The 21228-nt window shown below is 47.8% G+C and overlaps 1 protein-coding gene across 1 annotated transcript in view; it reads right to left on the reverse strand.

The window, feature by feature from the left end:
• COL4A1 (collagen type IV alpha 1 chain) overlaps positions 1–21228 on the reverse strand; it is a 68788-nt gene that overhangs the window by 10043 nt on the left and 37517 nt on the right. Inside the window, exons 30-47 of the mRNA XM_021709034.1 lie at positions 20769–20936; positions 20558–20647; positions 19070–19222; positions 18834–18932; positions 18650–18739; positions 17514–17653; positions 16922–17048; positions 16745–16825; positions 16157–16255; positions 14979–15029; positions 11923–12108; positions 11251–11384; positions 8774–8846; positions 7355–7426; positions 6104–6232; positions 4677–4775; positions 3467–3679; positions 1644–1821 (exon numbers count right to left, since the gene is read on the reverse strand). Of these exons, the coding sequence (XP_021564709.1) occupies positions 1644–1821; positions 3467–3679; positions 4677–4775; positions 6104–6232; positions 7355–7426; positions 8774–8846; positions 11251–11384; positions 11923–12108; positions 14979–15029; positions 16157–16255; positions 16745–16825; positions 16922–17048; positions 17514–17653; positions 18650–18739; positions 18834–18932; positions 19070–19222; positions 20558–20647; positions 20769–20936 (2182 nt within the window). The remainder of the gene's footprint in view (positions 1–1643; positions 1822–3466; positions 3680–4676; positions 4776–6103; positions 6233–7354; positions 7427–8773; positions 8847–11250; positions 11385–11922; positions 12109–14978; positions 15030–16156; positions 16256–16744; positions 16826–16921; positions 17049–17513; positions 17654–18649; positions 18740–18833; positions 18933–19069; positions 19223–20557; positions 20648–20768; positions 20937–21228) is intronic.

The following is a 21228-nucleotide window of genomic DNA, read 5'->3' on the forward strand; positions in this document are numbered from 1 at the left end:
CAGCCACTGTGGAAGACGGGATGGAGATTTCTCAATTAAAAACAGAGCTACCATGAGATCTAGCAATCCTGCTTCCAGGTTTATATTCCTCATCTCTCCAACTGCATGGAGATGCTTCATGTGAGTTCGGGAAGGGCATCACTTTAACCACCAGAGCCGGGCTGTTGTTATGTTGTAGCATTTAAACCCTAAGTTCTGGGAAATCTTTGCAGTTGTATGGATTTGCCAAGCCTATGACCACTTCCAATCATTTCTGCTAACTGCTAGGGCTTTGCCTTAAGTAAGGCTGCCCTTGGGAAAAAGAAAATGACTTCAGGAGAGAAATGACAACAGGATTGGGAAGGGAAACACGAGGGAGACAGAACAGATGGGAGAAACCAAAGAGGCTGGTGACTAAAAGGGAACCCTGCCAACCACATGCTTCTGTGCTGTGTCCTGACATGCACACATCCTACACAGAAATTATTTGTGTTGTATCACCCCCATTGCACAGACGGGACAACTGAGATGTGTTAACTGACTTTGCCCAGAGTCACAGTTAAGACGTGGCAAAGCTCAGATCCGAATTCGCGTTTGTCTAATTTCAAGACCAATACTTGTCTTGTGTCTTTCTAGTACTCCATGCTGCCTCTCACTGGCATTAGGAGAAATGGAAAGGTTTTTCTTAAGCATTAAAACATAATTGCATGTCACAGTAAGCAAATATCAATGACATGCCATAGTTTTGAAAGAAGAGTCTCCAAGACATAGTCACATCCCGTGGTCTTGCAATTATCCACAATTGCCAAGGTTTGGAAGCCACAAAGTATCCACTGGCAGATACATGGGTAAACACGATGTGACATATTCGTACAATGGAATACTATTCAGGCTTAAAAAGGAAGGAGATTCTGACACATGCTGCAACATGGGTGAACCTTGAAGATGTTATGCTCAGTGAAATAAGCCAGTCACAAAAGGCCAACTCAGTGTGACTCTGCTGAAGTGAGAATAATCAGACTCACAGTGAGAGAAAGCAGAGAAGGGGTTGCAAGGAGCTGGGGAGAGGGAACGTGGAAGCCGTTGTTTAATGGGGACAGAGTTTTCAGCCTGAGATGATGGAGATGGATGGTGGTGAGGGTCGCATGACAGCACGAATGTAATTTGTATCACTGAACTGTACGCTTAAACATGACTAAAAGGGGAAATTTAATGTTATGTGCATTTTATCACAATTAAAAATAAGGGGCAGGGGCAACTCAGAAAAAAGGTCTTTAAAAGCTTTTTAGGGATGCTACTATTTCAAAAAAAAAAAAGAAAGGTTGAGAAATACCGTTCTGTGATTTGCTAAAGAATCTAGCATACCACTTGCTTGCAGGCGGAGAGGAGACACCCCAACCAGTCACATAAAATGCGAAATGTGTTCCTAAGCTGGGCTTGATCTCTCTATGGTTTTGCCCTACAATTTTTGAAGATGATAACTGACAGATCCAACCATGACTGTGGCCGGTTTCTACTACAAAACTCAGATATCACAGCCAATAAGTTGGATGGCAGCGGACTGAATGCCTTGGAGAAAAATGTTAAAACAATGCATGTGTCCGGACCAGGAGAGACTCATCCCTGTGCTGTCTTGCATTTGCCCCCGCACATTCCCAGCTCACCTGCTGATAAATGGCCTGATGTTGTCCCCGGTGATGGGCGCCATGGACATGGGCATGGGCTCCGGGGTGGACAGCCAGTAGGAGTAGTCGTTCCGGGACGCGAAGTTGCACACGTTGTTGATGTTGCAGAAAAGGAAGGGCATGGTGCTGAACTTTCGCAGGCAGCTCCCGGCGGTGCCTGGACACGGGAGAGACAGGGTGAGGCCTCGCGACTCCCAACCCGCCTCCATGCAAGAGGGGGCAGAGACCCATGGGCAGCACGGCCACTAACATGGAAACCGAAATGGGAGATTATCCAAAAGAAGCAACTGACACACCAAATGGCTGGTGCCATCGTGAAGGAGCCACTGAATGTAAGGGGATCAGGCAAAAGGGAAATGCCAGAGCACTGAGACGGTCACTTTTGGTCAAAGGAAACCAAGCCAGGTTCCCAGCAGAGGGGAACCTTTTCCCAGAACTGTGTTCTGGAAGGGGTTTCGCTCACGGATTGTTACACGTGCATAGTGACCTATTGGGTAATGTCTTGAACAACTGTCTTACAGAAAACAGAGAGAGGCTCTTTCTATGACTGTATGTTGACCGTAACCTTGGTAACAGTGAAGGTCAGAGCACTAACGTACATACAGCCTGACGGAGGAGGCTGAGCTCACAAGGGAACGTGTCGCACTGCGGGTACCTGAACTACCCAAGGGCAGAGCTCAGAAGGTGTGGAGAGTTTCAGATAGGATCATGTGGACGTTTTTGAAAAAAGAGTGACAGTGAAGCTGGCCTATTTAAACTTATTCGAGATCGTGGTCGTGAATTTACGTCGTTCCAAATTCTGTTCCTGGTTGCCGCTGACGTGAATTGACATCTTGGCAAATTCTGTTTCTGAATGCTGCAACGTTGTCATGTGCACGTGTTATTATGTTTTGCTTGAAAAATGAATACTGAGACAAGGAGAGAGAAAGTTCACTGAGATAATTATCTGATACAGACTGCTTAATGTTGCTAATGATTTACGTAGCCAGTAAAAATTGCAAGTTGGCCATTATTTTGTTGTGATTAGTGTGGTACATTTGTATTTTGATATTTCAGGGCTTTCCTACTTCAACGTTAAAAAATAATTTACCCTAATTATGAAAAATGAAGAAATATATGCTGATGAGATTTCCAAGGACGAAAATAAATCCAGTGAACTCATTAATGACAGTGAGAGAGATAGTGAAGTAATGATGGAATGTAAATGAAGAAATATATATATATAACATATATATTCAGTTTATAATCCAAATAAAAATGCAAAGTACAGAATGCTAGTCAGAGTGGTGTCTGAGGCAAATACTGGATATGTCTGCAACTTTCAGCTGTATAGTGAAAAAGGTGACAGTTTAGAAAAGACCATTTCACTTTCGCTTAACGACTGAAGTTTGCGGCAACCAGCTTCAGATTTTACTTATTTTCACCCACTCTCAGTATTAGGAAGGTGAAAAATGTGCCGGTCGCGAATGTGTTAAGAATATTGATGCAAGCTGTCAAGTGTTCACTCCAGGAATCTCGATCCTATTTGACATTTTTTAAAAATTGTGATTAGATCAACGTTTTCAAAGATTCAGCCTTGCCGTTTCCTCAGCTTGCCAGTAGTAACCAAGCAGCTGTTGAATCGATGTCGTCACAACGGGAGATGGGGGGGTGGGGTGAGCGCCCTTTCTTCCTGGGCTCCGGCCTTGTTAGCACACTCAGTGACAACAGCAGAGGCAAGGACCGCACGCACCATGCCACACACGCAGCACTCGGCACGTCCACCCTGAACGAAGGAAGGCGCTGACAGACGTGTCACGTACCCAAGTCCTGGCCGTGGGCCCTCTCATTGCCTTGCACGTAGAGCAGAGAGTACCCGTGGTAAAGAATCTTGGTCCCAGGAGGACACTGAGGGTCGTCTATTGTCTGACTGTGCCTGGTCACCAGGAAGCCGTGATCGACAGACGGGGTTCCTGGAGGCCCCATGGAACCTGGCAACCCATCTGGGCCTGGTGGACCGGGAAACCCTCTTGGGCCTGGAAGAGAGAAGACACATCAGTTTCCCTAGTTACAAACAGTTTCCCCACGGTCTCAAAAGAGTTTTTAATATTTTGTATTTCCACAAGGTATCTCACCTGTTCGTGCTGCAAAAAAAAAGTACTCAAAAAAGTACACAGCTAACTAGATACAACAACCCTCTTCCTTCACGGTGTCTTATCTCTTTCTTGTCATGCGCCACCTCAAGATATTTTTATAAGCACCGTGCTCAGTGCAGAGCAGATGCTCAAAAGATTTAGTTTACCGGGCTAGACAACATAGTAAGACCCCGTCTCTGCAAAAATATGAAAATTAGCTGGGCATGTTGGCGTGCCCGTAGTCCCAGCTACTCAGGAGACTGAGGCAGGAGGATCGTCTGAGCCCAGAAGTCCAAGGCTGCAGTGAACTATGCTCGTGCCACTGCACTCCAGCCTGGGAGACAGATTTGGAGCAGTAAGAAACCTTGCAGACATCGAGTGTTTCCATTCCCTGGGTCACTGTGCCACGTGCAAGGCTGCTCACAGGTCGTGCTTCCTGTCTTAGTTGACAGCCTCAATCTGAGGCACCACGGTCATTGGGGACCCTCTAGTGAGCCCCTGCTTCCCAAGAAAACAGATCAAGTTGACCCCATGCCCTCGGGCCAAGGCTGTCATTACTGTTTTTATTTCTCCCGTCCCCTGCCATCTGCTGAAACAGAATTTCTGTAGATGCAGCCCTCGACCCTCTCAGGAAACCACCCGGGACCACCGTGACTGGCGGCCTTTCAGCAACATCTGGAAAACGTATGCTTTGATCAACATCTGCCTCTACACAGAACAAGCACAGTCCTTCAGCTGTTCTCTGGGAGTCTGCTTCTTTCAAGAAACAGACCTCTCTGGAAATCTTTCAAGTAACATTTCCAGCCTCGTTGTGCAGTGTCCCCACATGTGGACCTACTGTTTCTACACCAAAGATCCAGGTGGAAGGTCATCAGGACGGAAGGCCACAGCAACCTACCAGGAGGCCCGAAGGGTCCGGTCTCTCCTTTCTGGCCGGGAGCACCGTCAAACCCGGGACTACCCGGAGGTCCAGGTAAGCCCACCGATCCCGTCACACCTAAAGTAAAGCAAAGAGAATTCACGACGTGGTCCTGCATGGCAGCATGCTATCTCTTCCTCTTCCCCTCCTAAGTACCCTTTTGGTCTTCCAGGAGGCGCAGAAGACCTCGGACTGCAGGTGAGAAAGTTTCCCTGGACGACCGTGAGTTGCTTCCGGCAAAGCTTGGAACACACTTGGCAGAAGCAACTGTCACGTCAACATTCCCAGGGGGTGTGCTTTCCCCTCTCGTTCTGAGTTCTCCCTGGTTTCTTGCTGCAATCGCATGTTAGATCTGTCTGGAAAAGGCCAGCTACATGGGGCAGAAGAAGGGATTTGAGAAGGCTTTCCCCCTCTGCCATATTCTAGGGTGGCCATTTTTAGGCAATACATATATCCATACAGATAGTTGTGTGTGTGTGTGTGTGTGTGTGTGTGTGTGTGTGTGTGTGCATTTTCTGTGTATGCAGCTTATTCAGAATCTTTAAACGTAAATGTTCATGGACGCTATCTTTCGGCTTTAAATGCTCTCAATCCCCTTTACTTCCCATCAAAAGCTGTTGATAAGGGACAGCGCCCTTATCAACAGCTTTTGAGAAAGGTTTAGCTCAAATAGGCTAAAGACTCCAGGTTAGGGTTTCTGGGAGCAGCAGGGAATAGCACAAATCTTTGCCAGTCGGGCAGACACCTGGGGCAAGGATGGAACAATAACGTCTACACTTCAAGATTGCTGCCCCTCCACCCTGCCCCCAGCTGGGGGCAGACATGATATTCTGTTTCTTTGAGTCCATGTTTTTCTAATCGAGTATAAATATGCTGAATTTGGGTTTTCCTGCATTTTGTTTTGGCTTTTTAGAGTCCTTCAAAAACTTCATTTAGTTTAAATATACATTAAAGGAAAATAAGACAGTCATTTTCAAATATGTGTCTGAGCCATGCGTGGCGACTCACGCTTGCAATGCCACACTTTGGGAGGTGGAGGCGACAGGATTGCCTGAGGCCAGGGGGCTTGAGATCAGCCTGGGCAACTTGGCAAGACCTCATCTCTACAATAAGCCAAAAAAAAAAAAAAAGCTGGGTGTGGTGGCGTGTGCCTGTAGTTCTAGCTACTTGGAAGGCTAAGGTAGAAGGATTACCTGAGTCCAACAGGTGGAGGCTGCAGTGGCCATGAGCATGCCACTGCACTCCAGCCTGGGCAAAAGAGTGAGCACTCTGACTCCAAGAGGGGAAAAATGCGTTTGTATAACCATTACCCAGAAACTTTCATTTTAGACACATGGATGAAGAGGAAAACCTGCCCACCCACCTGTGCTCCCCACTGCACCCCTACACAACCCCAGCATTCTTACCTTGCTGTCCTTTTGGGCCTGGAGGTCCCTGAAGCCCCTTCAGACCTGGGGGACCCTCAGGACCAGGGAGCCCAGGCTCCCCTTTGATCATGTCGTAAGGACCTGGAGGGCCTGGGGGACCTGGGAGACCTGTGGGAAATGGGAAGCCATTGGTCAGTTGCACTGTCCACATCCTGGGGAAGAAACAGCTTCCAGAGAGGTCCAGGTGACACCTTCCAAACGGAACATGCTTACCGAAAGTCAGATCACGATGGAAAACACAAGCGCTCAGATCCTCGCAAAACATGTGTTTAATCTGGACATCTTTATTATCCAACCTAAAATCCCTGACTCTCAGAACTAGAAGAGACACTGGGCGTCACTTTCCACTCAGTGTCGGGGTCCCTGACAACCTCAAAGTCTCGCTGGAGCACTCCCGGAACACGAAGCTCATTTCTCTTGAGGCAGCCACATCTGGCAGGGACAGTGCCACCCCTGGCAGGGACAGCACCATGACTGACAGGGACAGCGTCACACCTGTTTTCGTTTCTACCTGATTCTGCCCTACTGGGTGTGACGGCACTGGCCCTAGTCCTATGGCAATGAATGAACTGAACTCTCCTTCTGTGCGACAGGTCTCAGGGCATCATAGGCACCACACAGAGTCTTCGGTCGCCTGGGCCACCCCTTCCTCAGCCCCATGACCCAGGTCCCCCACTTCTACACACGTCCTTCCCCTGCCTTTTCTCTCCTCTCTGCCACCGCTCGGTGCCTTCGGTTTCTCGCTCTGTCTCCTAAAGCATGGTTTTGAAAACTAAACAAAGCCCCAGACATAAGGTCTGCTCAGCAGAGGGAAGACGGGATGAGTAACACACTTAAACTATTTCCTTCCAAAATCGTTTCACGGTTTCAGGAGCCACGTCACACCCCAGTAATGGAGAAGCCAACAGACACTCTTTCCTAGGAAGAACCTGCTACTGTCCAAGCAGCAGTGTCCAGTCTCTACATGCAGGGTCGATTTCTTTCCCACAATAACTTTAAGCAGTTGATTTCAGTCCAACTTCCGAGCCTTCAGGGGTATCTGGAATCCTGAGGCTGTCCCTCTACTGGATCTACTCAGACCACAGATTTGACTTTCAAGATAAGTCGCTGGTAAACATGGAACTACAGAAATCTTCACACGCTGCAAAGAATTTTTAGCCCACAATTTCTGAGTCGTTTTACACAGCGCAGTGCTGATGACTTTTGTATTTGACTAACACATTCTCCTACCTTGAGGTCCAGGAAAACCTTGATCTCCTTGGTCTCCTTTAACTCCCTGGAGGCCGGGAAGACCTTTCTGACCTAGAAAGAGGGAGAAGAGCGTCTTTGCACAAAATTTCCAGGGAGAAACAAATATATGCATGTGTATGAATAACGCACATGCATGTACACAGATGCATACATACGCGCATATATGCACACATAGGTACAACTATTCACATATATGCATATTAATGTACACACATACACACACCCGCATATACGTGCATTCAGGTGCACATACATACATATGCAGACAAGTGGGAACCCCTCAAATCCCGGAATTATCCCATGGAGAACAGGCCCCTTATAGTACATTCAGAATTTGTTCCTTTTGCTCAAACGGCCAACCAAAGTTTTTATCTGGAAGTTCTGAGAAGGTTGTATCATGATTGGTGGAAGAAATGCCCCGAGTTGTGACTGGTTCTTCCACCATGACAGTGTACCTGCCCACACTGCACTGAGTGCGCAGCAGTTTTTGACCAAAGACGGTATGACCCCCATGCCCTACTATCCCTATTCCTTGATCTTGCCTGAGTGACTTTTTGTTTCCCCAGATTTAAAAAGTCTTCAAAGGGAAGCGTTTTGCCAGTGTGGAAGAGGTAAAACAAAAGACATCAGAAGCACGAAAAGGTATCAAAATGGATGAATTATAAAACTATTTGGAGGAGTTGGAAAAGTGTCTTGATAGGTGTATTACGTCCAACAGAGAAGACTTGGAAGGTGACTGACGTTTAAATATTTAAGAATAAATACACAATTCTGATAAACAAATTCCATTTTAAAGGAGCTACTTGTACACATACATGCACACTCAGTGAACATAGTTTCAATTTATCCACAAGAAAAAAGCAGTCAGTTGTGTAAACCTTCCGAGGAAACTCTCTTTTTCCAGAACCCAGACATCATATTTTTCTAGACATGCCACACACTGTAAAATGATTGCAACCAGCAGAGGGCACCTGACACAAAGTTTGGTCACTTGTGTCCCCAATTAGACCACAAGATACCTGGGGGCCGAGACCTGTTGTATCTGACTCTGCAGTAAAAAAAAAAATCCCAGTGCCTTGGAGCTGGTAGGCACCCCATAAATGTTTGCTTAACACATCCGTAAATTAATGAATGGCCCCAATCCATGACTTCTTATTGAGCTGTTAATGATCTACTGACTCTCAATAAGAAAATCAGACTGTATTTACCCAGCTATTCCTGGGATTATACAAATTGGGCTGTCACACAGAGAGACAGGTTGCAGTCTGAGGAGAACAAAGCCTCGCGCTGTAATTATGCCAGTTCGATCCATACCAAAGAGCCCAAGTTTAGGAGGCTCTTCAAATGCACCTCCTTTGCTGTCGAAGACCACTCACAGCATGCTCTCCATGGCCTTACCTTGGAAGCCTGGAACACCTGGCAGTCCCATATCTCCCTTAGATCCCGTGATTCCTGGAGAGCCACCGATGCCCTAGACACACAAAGAAGTGCTCAGGACACATAGGACAAGTCTCTCGAGTAACCTGGTTGCTGAACCCTGAGGAAGCCCCCAATGTTCTGCAAAGCAGGTCTGTGAGCAAGTGATGCCTTCGTGGTTTCCTAAATGATGTCCCAAGAAGGGCAAAACCTCTGCCCTAAATTGGGAAACTGGAAATCAGAACAGTCGGTTTCAACCCCTGGGTCCCCGCTGCTTGTCTCTCTACGTGGCAAGGTCCTGGGAAACAGGCGAAAGTCTTACACTCCACTAGCTCTACCCCACAGCACAATGCCAAAAACAGAGTCAAGACTCCACAAACACTCGTGAGGACATCACACCCTTCTGGCAACGCCAAGCAACCCTTCTGAAACCTTTCCCCTGAACACTCAAGTGTAATAATTTTTCTTTAAAATTACCTTCATGTCTTATCTGAAAACTGATTTTAAATATTGAGAGAAGGTTAAAAAAAAAAATACGAAAGAATTAAGTTCCTTTATAATTTGGCAATATTCACGTATTTTAAGATGTTAGCTCATTTTCTATTTCAACACAGTTCCTTTCTCTAGGCATAAGCAACCACATGGAACAAGTCACATTATTTCTTAAACGGATTTGGTTTTTTGCTTTATCTTATTTTAAAAGTGCCATAACCAAAACAACACGCACAAATATATATTTATATAAATATTTACACACACATTTGTACATCCAGATATACATAGACACAGACAGACACTGATGGCACCAGGAGTTGGGAGTATATTGCCTTTTTTTTATTGTTGGAATCTCACTCTGTCGCCCAGACTGGAGTGCAGTGGCCGCTCCCGGCCACCGCAGCCTGGACCTGCTAGGCTCCGGCGATCCTTCCGCCTCAGCCTTCCGCGTAGCCGGAATTACAGGCATGCGCTACCACGCCCGGCTGATTTTTTGATTTACTGTAGAGATGAGGTCTCGCTGCCCAGGCGGGTCTCGAACCCGCGGGCTCAGGCAATTCACTCACCTCAGCCTCCCAAAGGCACGGGATTACAGACTAAGCCACCGAGCCCGGCTTATATTGCCTTTTTTAAAAAGTTTAAATAAAGATTTTTTGTTGTTGTTTTAATGAGAAGGAAGAAGAGAAAAAGGAAAAGGAAGCAGAAGAGACTGTCGAAAGGAAGACATAGACAAACGAAGGTCAAATTTCTGTGTTACTGTTGACATAATTTAACGGAGAAGTAAAAATTAGTGAGAAGTATATTTCCATGTTACTGATCAATAAAAGAGGAACGTATGAATAAGTGATGAGTTACCTGCAACTAAATGACTGAAAAACTGTAAGACAGCAGTAAGGGGCCAGAAGCCTGTTCACGCACACATGCACTGTGTTGCACACAGCTTTGAGGACAAGAGTGGGCAAAGAGATTACTGCCTATCTACCTAGCCTGTTTGGCATAATTATAAGCTTCTCCTAAGTTACTGATTCACAAGTCAAACAGCACCGCTTATGTTTTAGTGCATAGCAAGCTATGAATAGTCATTCTGTGTCTGTCCTTGAGAAGGTGCCCTAAGGACTCCAAAACATGTCTCTCCCTACAGGGGATGGCCTGTGTGGACTTTGACAAGAACTCCACTGCCTCCCACATCACTGCAGAGGGCTGTCTCAATCCCTCTGTTCCCTGACACCCTGTCTCTTTCTTTCAAGATGTGTTAGAGAAAGAGAGAGAGAAAAAGAGAGAAAACAGAGACAGCCACAGAGAATGGATCTCAGCTAACACATCTATTTGACCCACCAAGACCCATAAACAGCCCATTAGCCCATTAGTTATTTATTCATGGATGAGGTTGAGCTGATACTCCAACCAGAGATCTAAGACCGCCACGCAAAGGGGCTATATATTCAGACACTGCAAAGGACCCAAGTTAAATAGCAACACACACACAGACCCACACACACCCCTCTACTGGTCACTTATTGCTCCCCGAGACCTGCTCCTCTGAGGCTCGTCTAAGTCCCCACACCTTCAGCTGGTCAACCGCAATGTTCCTGTCTCACTGGCAAGCACAGGAGACGGCTGGGCTAGCTTTACAGAATTGTTCTTTACAAAACAACCCTGGCTTGCTTTTTGCACTGAGTCTGCACAAGGACTTGACATTTAGACACTGAACATTTCCCTTTCAATGGTTCTTGTAAAACTAAATCGTAAAGAATTAGGTTTACATTTTCCTTTCAATGGTTCTTGTAAAACTAAATCGTAAAGAATTAGGTTTACAAGAACCATGGAAAGGGAAAGGACCTATTCAGAGAAAGCACGGGGGTGTAACATGCATGAATATATACAGGCACATAGTACACATACACAGAAGAATGGTTTCAGACCAGAAAAGGCTCCTTTAAAAAGTCTCCAAATCAGTAACTCACAGGCATGCCTTGGAATCCTGGGTCTCCCTTGGGCCCTGGCGCACCCGGGATTCCCGGCCAGCCAGGATGTCCTTGGTCACCCTTCAGTCCATCAAGTCCGGGGAGCCCTGGAGGCCCCATGGGTCCCGGAAGTCCTAATGGGAGAGATGGGAGTCACACATCAGGGGTTGGAGGGCTATGTGAAGTCCAAGTGTCCCTGGACTGTGGAGCTGTCATTACTGCCACCCCCTGTCCCTCACGGGATACACCATCCTAGCAAGCAGCATGAGCCCTGGAGAAGGAAATCAAGCAAGGTCCCAGAAGGAAGGAAGGAAGTTCACAGAGACACCAGGATCTCCATGTCCACAGCGCCCTGTGGTCAGCGCTGCCCCTACTGGAGTCCTGGTCACGGTCAAAGAGTATGAGGGAGCTGTGGTGTTTAAAGGAAAACATCACAGGTGGAAATAATAGGCTGTTTTAATCGGTCCTTTCTTGAATCTCTATACTTACATTCCTCGACAGAAAGGATACAACAAGCGCTTTGAGCCAAGGGTGGCCTAAACACACATGGTAAATATTGCACACTTCTAAATAAGCCCAACAGAGAATGTGATGATTTCCTTAACATTTCTTCAACCCTAGTCTCCTTCTGTGAATTCTGTCCCCCGCTGACACCTGCTGAGACACCCTTACCTGGCAGGCCTGGCTGGCCCTGGGGTCCCCGGTCTCCTTTGGGCCCCTCCACAGGGTGACCTGGAGACCCAGGTAATCCCGGCTGTCCTTGGGGTCCCGGAGGACCCACGAGTCCTTGCTCGCCTTTGGGTCCAGGAATGCCTGGGCTCCCCGCCAATCCTGGGAAACCCACGTCACCCTTTGAACCTAAACAAGAAAAACAGTGTGAGATCGTGGTGGAACACAGTAGCAGAATAGGAATCTCAGGTCACACTGATGGATAGAGACGGGGCAAAGCGTTCCTCATCCTTCTGGCGCCCGTGGGGAGCTTCCCAGAGGCACCAGGGAAAGACTGGAGCAGGTACTCCATGCTCTTCTTCTTTGCAAAGAACACACTAGACACCTACCCTAGCTTGACCCACCAAAGAGAAAGCTTAGAAGGCTGGGAACCCGGCCATCCTTCAGTGTACCTGCTGCAGAAGTTTCCAATGCAAAGTTGTCTGAATCTGTGCTAAGTCTGCAAGCAATTGCACTGCTAAAATTAAGGGCGCATTCCATCCGCAGGTGAAAGAACAAACTCTCCGAGTTACGGCCACCCCATGGGGCACTCCTCAGCAGCAGAAAGCAGTGAGCTCTTGATTCGAGCCGCAACGGGTTGAATTCAAGCCGTGATGTTATGTGGGCAAAGCCAGATGACAAAGGGTGCCCACTGTATGATTTCAAAATTCTAGAAATGCAAGCTACTCTAGAGTGCCAGAAAGCAGATGCATGGTTGCTTGGGGTGACTCAGGAGGGGATAGGAAGGAGGGACTTAGCATCACAGGAGATCATATGGGGTGATGGGTGTGCCCACCATCTTGAATGTGGGAATATTTTCGTGGATGTATACATATGGCACATCTTAACAAATTGTACACTTCAAATCTGTGTAGTTAATTATCTGTCAGTGATAACTCAACAGGGCTGTTCTTTAAAAAAAAATTTTAAAGAGCTACTAGGAAAAAAAACCCTCCATATTTAGTTTTGAACACACTGTCCAAAACTTACCAAGAAAAGTGCCAAAATTCTAAGGCTATTTCAAGGTTATTAAAAAAATAAAAATAAAAGGGCTGTGTAGCTTCTCTTCAGGACGGTCCCTGTTATTTCACAAGGCAACAAATGGAAAACATGAGGCATGGCAGGAGTTTCTCCTGGGGTAAACCACCCAGACAGTGCAGGACTAGACGGCCCGGTGAGGAAAGGTAGGCAGAGGGCAGGCATGTCTTGAAGATCCCTGTTCTGAAAACCCAAGGGGCTGGGTGTGGTGTCTCACACCTGTCATCTCAGCACTTTGGGAGATCGAGGAGGAAGGATTGCTTGAGCCCAGGAGTTCAAGACCAGTCTAGGCAACATAGTGAGACCTCTACAAAAAATTTTTAAAAATTAGCCAGGTCTGGTGGCACGCGCCTATAGTCTCAGCTACTTGGGAAGTTGAGACAGGAAGATCACTTGAGCCCAGGAGGCTGTGGTGAGCTGTGATCGTGCTACCGCAGTCCAGCCTGGGAGACAGAGTGAGACCCTGTCTAAGAATAGATAGCGAGTCGGGCACAGTGGCTCACGTCTGTCATCCCAGCACTTTGGGAGGCAGAGGCAAGAGAAGTGCCTGAGCCCAGGGGTTCAAAACCAGCCTGGGCAACTTGGCGAGACCTCATCTTTATAATAAATGAAAAAAATGAGCTGGGTGTGGGGGTGCACACCTGTGGCTCCAGCCACTTGGAAAGCTGAAGAGAAGGATCACCTGAGCCCAGAAGGTTGAAGCTGTAGTGCCTCTGTGGGTGACAGAGTGAGACCCTGACTCAAAAAAAATAGACAGAAATAGAAGGAATAGATAGATGGATGATAGATAGATAGATCAGACAGACAGATAGATAGATAGATAGATATGGAATCATAATAAATGAATAAATAAAAATTTTAAAAATTGATTTGGCATGGTGGCACATGCCAGTCATCCTAGTTACTCAAGAGGCTGGGGCAGAAGGATCGCCTGAGCCCAGGAGGCTGAAGCTGCAGTGAGCCATGATTGTGCCACTGCACTCCAGCCTGCATGACCCCAATCCACAAATAAGCAAAATCCATGGGAATCCCTGAGCAGATGCATTTGCAACTGAGCCACCTGTATGTTAGGGGAAGAGGGGAAGTGGCCCATTGCCCAGGCAGCCCACCCACACCATCCCCCACTCTCGAGCAAGGGTTCGCCCAGTGCCAGACCACAAGCCTGCAAAGAAAATGCTCTGGACTGCTCTCAGGAAGAGCCCGGGGAGCAGAGCCACCATGCACCCTGCTCCTTCTGATCTGACCTGCCAGGGCCTTTCCAAGTCATTAGACTGGCTGGGACCACCTGTGGCCTCCCACCCTCATCTCCAGCGATGCCAAATGTGTGAGTCCACAGCTGTGGCTACCTGTGGCTTTTCTCTTCACAGCATTGAATTTTATGGCTGGCATTTCCCCCATCTGCCCTTGCTGTCTCATAAAAAGCTAAGTTCCCTGAAGAAAGAGACCGCACCTTCAAGCTCCTCCCAGCTCTCCACTGTGCTCAGTACTGAGCTCACCATGCTGCTCAGGGGACATTTGGAACTCCTGATCTGTGCTCCATGCTGCCTTCACATAAGCATACCCAGCCTTAAAAGGTAACAACTTTGATTTTCTGATGACTCTGAGCACAAAAGTAACAGGGGTCTTGCTGTCACCCAGGCTTGTCTCAAACTCCTGGTCAAGACTGCAGTGAGCCATGATTGTGTCATTGCGCTCCAGTCTAGGCAACTCTGTCTCTTAAAAAATATATATATAAGAAACAGGGGAATTCTTCCTCTACTGAATTTTATAGAATTTGTCATAAATAAAAGAGAATCTCTAATAATAAGGGTACTGCATGATACACCAATCTATTAATTAAACAATGTCACTGGATGTGGCTCCACGCCCAGTTGTTGTGTCGCTGCCAGGGACAGGGCTGCGTCATGCAGACACTGCCCTGTCCTACCATTCTGGGCAGTGTGGTGAGCTGAGATGGAAAAAGCACACTGGGCAAATATTACCTTTGTCTCCTTTGGCCCCTGGAAATCCTGGGAATCCTCTTCCTGGCAAACCTGCATGAGAAGGAAAAAAATGCAAAATTTCTCTTTTGTTGAACAATCCGTGTGCGGTCACAGCCCAAAGTGCCATCAACTCTGCACGAATACCATCTACACGTAGAGTACATGACAATTAGTTAACTGTACCCTGGGAATAAAATGATATTCCCACAGTAGTCAAAGGATACCCTTGACTGGATACTCATAATGTAGTTCTTGTTCCCAAGTACCTTCCAGTTTAGAACCATCATGGCATTCAGCAGAAATGATCTGTGTGAGTAAATGCCTATTTCCTCCTACTGTCAAGAGATGGACAAAGAGGGAGTCTCAAACAACCATCCAGCTTATTTTTGCTCTCAAGGAAGGGTCAGCCAAAAAGATGGGGGACAGCAGACACTGGGAACCACAGATGTGAGAAAAGGGCTTGAGGGAAGATTCAGAGGCAGGGCAGGGAGTGTGGAGGGTTCTTTATGAGCTATGTGAATAGGAAAATGAATGGCTGTAATATGTCTAGAATGAAAACAGTGGACTTAAGAAAAAGGCCAGCCCAGAAGCAAAGGGACCCCAGATGTTTCTTCCTCCATCCCCCTGACTCGGGGGCAGCCTGTTTCAAATAATGTGCTCATCAACCTCTTGCATTACTGATCTGGGTATTACTGTATATGTGGTTGTCATCACCACAGCCAGCAGCAGGTCCTTTTGTCCAAGTGTGGCTCTTTCATCAGGGACAGGAACAGATTCAGAGGCTAACAAGTATTCCCAGGACCATTTCTTAAAGGGGGAAACATCAGGAGAAGGGAAGTATTTTTGCTTTTGTTTTGTCATAGTAAGTTCAAGGGAAATGGAAAAGGAGAGCTTTTTACTTACAAGGAATTTGTTCCAACACAGTAAGTGTTTAGTGTGCCTCTGACTGATGCTGAGAGCTCAGGTTACTTCAAGGGCAGAAGGACAGAGGTATTTGTGGTATAAATGAATTCCCCCCCTCCTGCCCTGTCATCCAACCCTGCTCCACATGTCCACATTGTGTTTAAGTAGTTACAAGGGTGTGCAGCCCAGGGGCCATTCCACTCCCAGATCTGTTCACTGAACACAATCTGCAGGTTTCTGAGAGCGGATGAAGGAAACGGAGGCGCTGGCCATACCTGGTTCACCCTTCTCGCCTGCCGACCCCGGGATTCCATCACTGCCCGGCTCTCCTTTCTGGCCAGCCGGGCCTGTGGAGCCAGGCGTCCCGGGAAGACCTCGAAGAGAAAGGTGACATCAGTCACTCACAAAACCTCTTACAGCACCCCAGTTGCCACACAAGATGGTCTGTTTCCAACATCCTTTAGGGGAGCTGTCCCCTCCTGAGCTATTTCCTCCTGGTTTCCCTGAGGTCAGTCCTGACATCCCTTCAGCAAGGACCTTCCATGTTTTCAGCAAGATCACTGAACCTCCCAACCCACAAAAGCTGGTGACAATGAAGAAGAGATACCTAAAACTCCCATGCTAACTCTGAAAACAACTTGGATATCTGGATCTTAGTTCCTAGCTAGTGGCAAGACCCCAGAAAGACCCTGGAAGCCCCCTAGACTCAGTTTGCTCATCTGACAAATGGAAGGGCAGAACAGCTGGCTCCCTGATTCCCATCTGTAATGGGAATTTCCTGGGGACCTTGGGATCTTCCCTCTCATGGCTGCTTCCACCCAGCCCCCCACCCCCATGCACGGACTGTTGTCTAAAGTCTCTACCTGCTTCTCCTTTGACCCCAGGGATGCCATCCAATCCTGGGAGGCCTTTGTCTCCTTTTTCTCCAGGCTGCCCAGGGCTTCCTAAGGAAAAACACAACACCAGAAGGCCCGTGGGTTTGAATGTTTCTTTGTCTTCTTTGAGCCCACCATTAGGAGGAGAGCCTGCTCATCACCTACCTGGATAGCCGACACTCCCGGGGGACCCCTTCGGGCCCGGAGACCCAGGCATTCCAGGAATCCCAGTGGTTCCCTTTTCTCCCTTCTCTCCAGGACTTCCTGGGAAGCCCGCCACCCCTTGATCTCCCTGTGAGCAAAAATTGGGCATATTAATTTTGCATTCGTTCCTGGACATGCCTCTGTAGCCACTTTCTGGATCACAGTACACACACTTTGGGGCAATGAATACTGCATTGCAACATTCCATTTCCAGGTTTCTCACAAAAGAATCCAAGTCCATTTGGGAAAACAGAGGAGAAAACTTCAGCACAGCAGAGCTCGTTGTCTCGTTCCTGCTTGCTAAACTTCTTGCCCCTCCCTCCCCTTTGCTTCTTCCCAGAGATCGCTGTCTACTCCCCTCCCTCCACCAACCTCTCACTGAGTTTCCAGATTGTTCCTTGGGGGAGAGGTCATGAGTAATAAGGGAGAAGAGGCAGCCTAGACTACACTGGGAGGAATTACTGTACATTATAATTCACTGACTGTGCTGCAACATGTATTGAACATTTCTCAGGAGACATGGCCATTGAGATGGGCAGAGGGTGCTGGTTACCTTTTCACCAGGCAGCCCGGGGATGCCGATGCCAGGTGGACCCGCCTGTCCCTTGTCTCCCTTTGTGCCTTTCTCTCCGGGTAAACCAGGGATGCCCTGCTGGCCGGGGATGCCAGGCACACCTTTCTCTCCAGGTGTTCCTGTAAACACAAACAATTAAAACTAGAAGGTGAGATTACCTGGTGCTAGGATCAAAAGTCATAAAGCCCCTTGACCACCAGCCAAGAATGAAGTAAGAGGACACAGATCCCTTTATTTGCAAACCTGCCACCCCCCCCCCCACAGATTGTCATTGTCACCAAAAGATGGGGGGCAGCAGACATTGGGAGGACCCCAGTCACCCAGATCACATCAGAGCCACACTGGGAAACATGGCTCCTGTCTTTGAAAACCATCGTTTTATAAAGAAATACATTAGCTGCTTAGAATATTTGCTTTCTCCACAGTGTAAAAGTGGCTTTTTATCATATAATCAACTCTTCTTAACCCAGCAAATCAGAGTGGTCATGATGTATGTAATGTATGTCGGTAGCCAAACTTATTTCTAAATAGGTATGACCAGCAACCTATTTCAACGAAAGCGATAACAGCACTGTGCAGACTTAGGAGAAGATGGAACACATCTTCTGTCCTGATGTGTTCCCTTTCCAGGCAAGCTCTGAGAAGCATTCCCACCCAGACCTCTCTCTCTCTCAGTGCCATCAACAGAGTGGGCCTCATTGGCATAATCTTAAGACCAGTTCAAGACTGGGGCAGAGAAGCCCAGAGGGTTCTTCTGGACTACCATAAAAGACTCGCAAGGCATGAACTTCTATTGCTGACGACCGTGAGGAGAGACCCAGATATCTCCTTGGGAGACCCCAGTCACATGGACAGTCACTTGGAGACCATCAACAGTTGCTTGTGATCAGCCCATGTTTTGTTCTATTAAATTATGAGTTTTCTTAGCAATGGTCACAGTATCAGTCAAATGCCATCCACCCCTGGGCAGGAGCCTATAGAGAACTGAGGATGTGAATCTGTGTGAAAGACACAACTGCCTGGATTCTATTCAGCTCATGGGAGGAGGACCTCATTACGTGACACTTGTATGCCACACACACAGTAGAAAGACACCTCTTCTAAACCCGAGTTACCTGGCAAGCCCATTCCACCGACAGATCCTTTTGGTCCAGGGAGTCCTGGGGCACCTGGGGTTCCACCTATACCTGGGTCACCTTTGGGTCCTGAAACAGTAAAGAGACAAGCCAACAGGTTGGCATCTACAGAAGAGCTGGGCAGACGCTCTGGCCATATCAGGACTGGAAGCTCCACTCATACCTGGCTGGCCAGGATGCCCTGCTTGTCCATCCTTTCCAGGCACTCCTGGGGTCCCAGGGTCTCCGCGGGATCCTTTATCACCAACTGGTCCAATTTGTCCTACATATCACAGACAGGAATCACAGTGACCCGTGTCCACTTAAGAAGCAAGCAGCTGCAGAAAGGCAGGCTGGATTGGTGCCACTGATGGAGAACCCTGGTTGGGGGCCTCACCTTCCCAACCTTCCCGGACTTGCCTTTCTCGCCTTGGTCTCCCTTCTGCCCCTTCATGCTGCCCATGTCCACCTTATCCATGGACCCAGGCTTGCCAGGGAGACCGACGTCTCCCTTCTCCCCTTTGAAGCCAGGGTCTCCCCTGGGTCCCGAGGAGCCCGGAAATCCGTGGTCCCCTGCAGGGAAAGAGAAGGTGCCCAGTGAGCCAGGACAGTGTGCAGAGGTCGCCACAGGCTGGGCGTTCTTGTGACTATGACAGCGGCTGATGGAGAAGGCACAGACAACACATCACCCGTCCGAAAATGGCACTCCGTGGCAAGTGTCTGAGATACACAAAAGAATCCAACCCCGGGTCAGTGAACAACAAGCCATTTTCAGGAATTCATTCATTCTTTGCCAATAACTCAAATGCAGGTGGCTAGCCCCACTGGTTTAGGTAATTTACAGCGTTCTCTCCTTTATGCGCCCGTCACGTCTACACGACATAACACAATAGGGACTATCCTGTCCTACTCAACAAATGACCTTTTGTATGTTTCCCATTTAAAGTCAGTTTCTTTTTTCCACAAAAGTTATTCTGGACCAATTTCAAATAACAGGATCAGAAATTTAAAAAAAAAAAAAGAAGAAGAAGAAGACTCGTGAAGCTGCCCAGGCTGTTCCTTGGAGTCTAAGGACTCAGTCCCTGTGTCTTAGAGTGACTGAAGTTCCCACTGTTTCTGCGTCAAGAGGGAAAATCCCTCCTCTTTCCAACTTGCTCGGAAGAGCACAGCTTTTGATCGCACGTGTGCCAGACACCAGACAGTCCCACTGGGAGAAGGGAGTCTCCCAGTCTCTGCTGGATCTTCTTAACTTTCTCATCTGCCTCTTTTAAAAATGTGTGTATTTTTAAAAAGATCTATTTGTTTCTGTACTGGTTGGTTTTATTTTATTGGTGGATCTGTACAATTTTTGGGTTCAAAATTATTTTCAAAAATGAAATTATTTCTACAAAACGACATCTATGAAACTCAAATAACATAGTTTATGTCAATTATCTAAATATTTAGACTATCACAAGCATAGTAGTTATTGCTACAGTGTGTCTTTTATCTCTCTCTTTCTTTTCTTTGTCTCTTTTTTTTTGAGTTGGAGTCTCACTCTGTCGCCCAGACTGGAGTGCAGTGGCCGCTCCCGGTCACAGCAGCCTCGACCTGCCGGGCTCCAGCGATCCTTCCACCTCAGCCTTCCGAGTAGCCGGAATTACAGGCACGCACTACCACGCCCGGCTGATTTTTTTATTTTATTGTAGAGATGAGGTCTCGCCTGCCCAGGCGGGTCTCGAACCCGCGGGCTCAGGCAATCCACCCACCTCAGCCTCCCAAAGGCACGAGATTACAGGCTGAGCCACCCAGCCAGGCTTTTCTTTGTCTCTTAAAACGAAATACGACCTATGACAATTTGTGTATATCTCAAGAGGCATCGAGATGCAAAGGCACAGGTGAGCTTGCTGAAACGACGGGTTCTCCTACCTTTTTCGCCGGGTAATCCTGGAGCCCCTGCTGGGCCTGGTGCACCCGGCTGCCCGGGGGTCCCCATGACACCCATCTCTCCTTTGGAACCTGTGGCCAGAGGGAAGGACTGTGAGCATTTCCGGACTCAGAGCTCCGAAAGTCACGAGAAGAGTCGGGCAAGGCCTGTCCCCCTCTCATCAACCCGGGTAGACATTCAGAACTCACTCACCTGGAAACCCCGGAATGCCAGGCGATCCCTGCTGTCCTGGAAGTCCAGGGAGCCCTGACTGTCCTGTCAGGCCAGGAAGTCCTTGAGAGCCTTTATCTCCCTTGGGGCCTGGCATGTCCAATCCTGGGAATCCGGGGAAACCTTTCTCTCCTTTTAGTCCAGGAGGGCCTGAGGGTGAGTGAAACGCAATTAACTTCTAGCAGAATTTACAGAAAGCTCCACAATGCACTTCATAGTGTTGAATAATCATTTTCCGCAGAAAGTGTGTGGACACGCCCACACTGGGGACTGGAATGGATGCCTTGTCAAATATTGGTATGTGAGGTCTTCATGACAATCGGTGGATAAACGGCATCCTAAGAGAAAAGCCCGCCCCTTCCTGACAGGTGTCCACCATGCCACCCCAGGCCTCTCTGCCATATTCAGTCCCATAACCCCTTTTGTCTAAACCAATGTTCAC

This window comes from Carlito syrichta, unplaced genomic scaffold, assembly GCF_000164805.1.
Source record: "Carlito syrichta isolate Samal-C Ts95f unplaced genomic scaffold, Tarsius_syrichta-2.0.1 Scaffold154438, whole genome shotgun sequence".
Taxonomy (NCBI): Eukaryota; Metazoa; Chordata; class Mammalia; order Primates; family Tarsiidae; genus Carlito; species Carlito syrichta.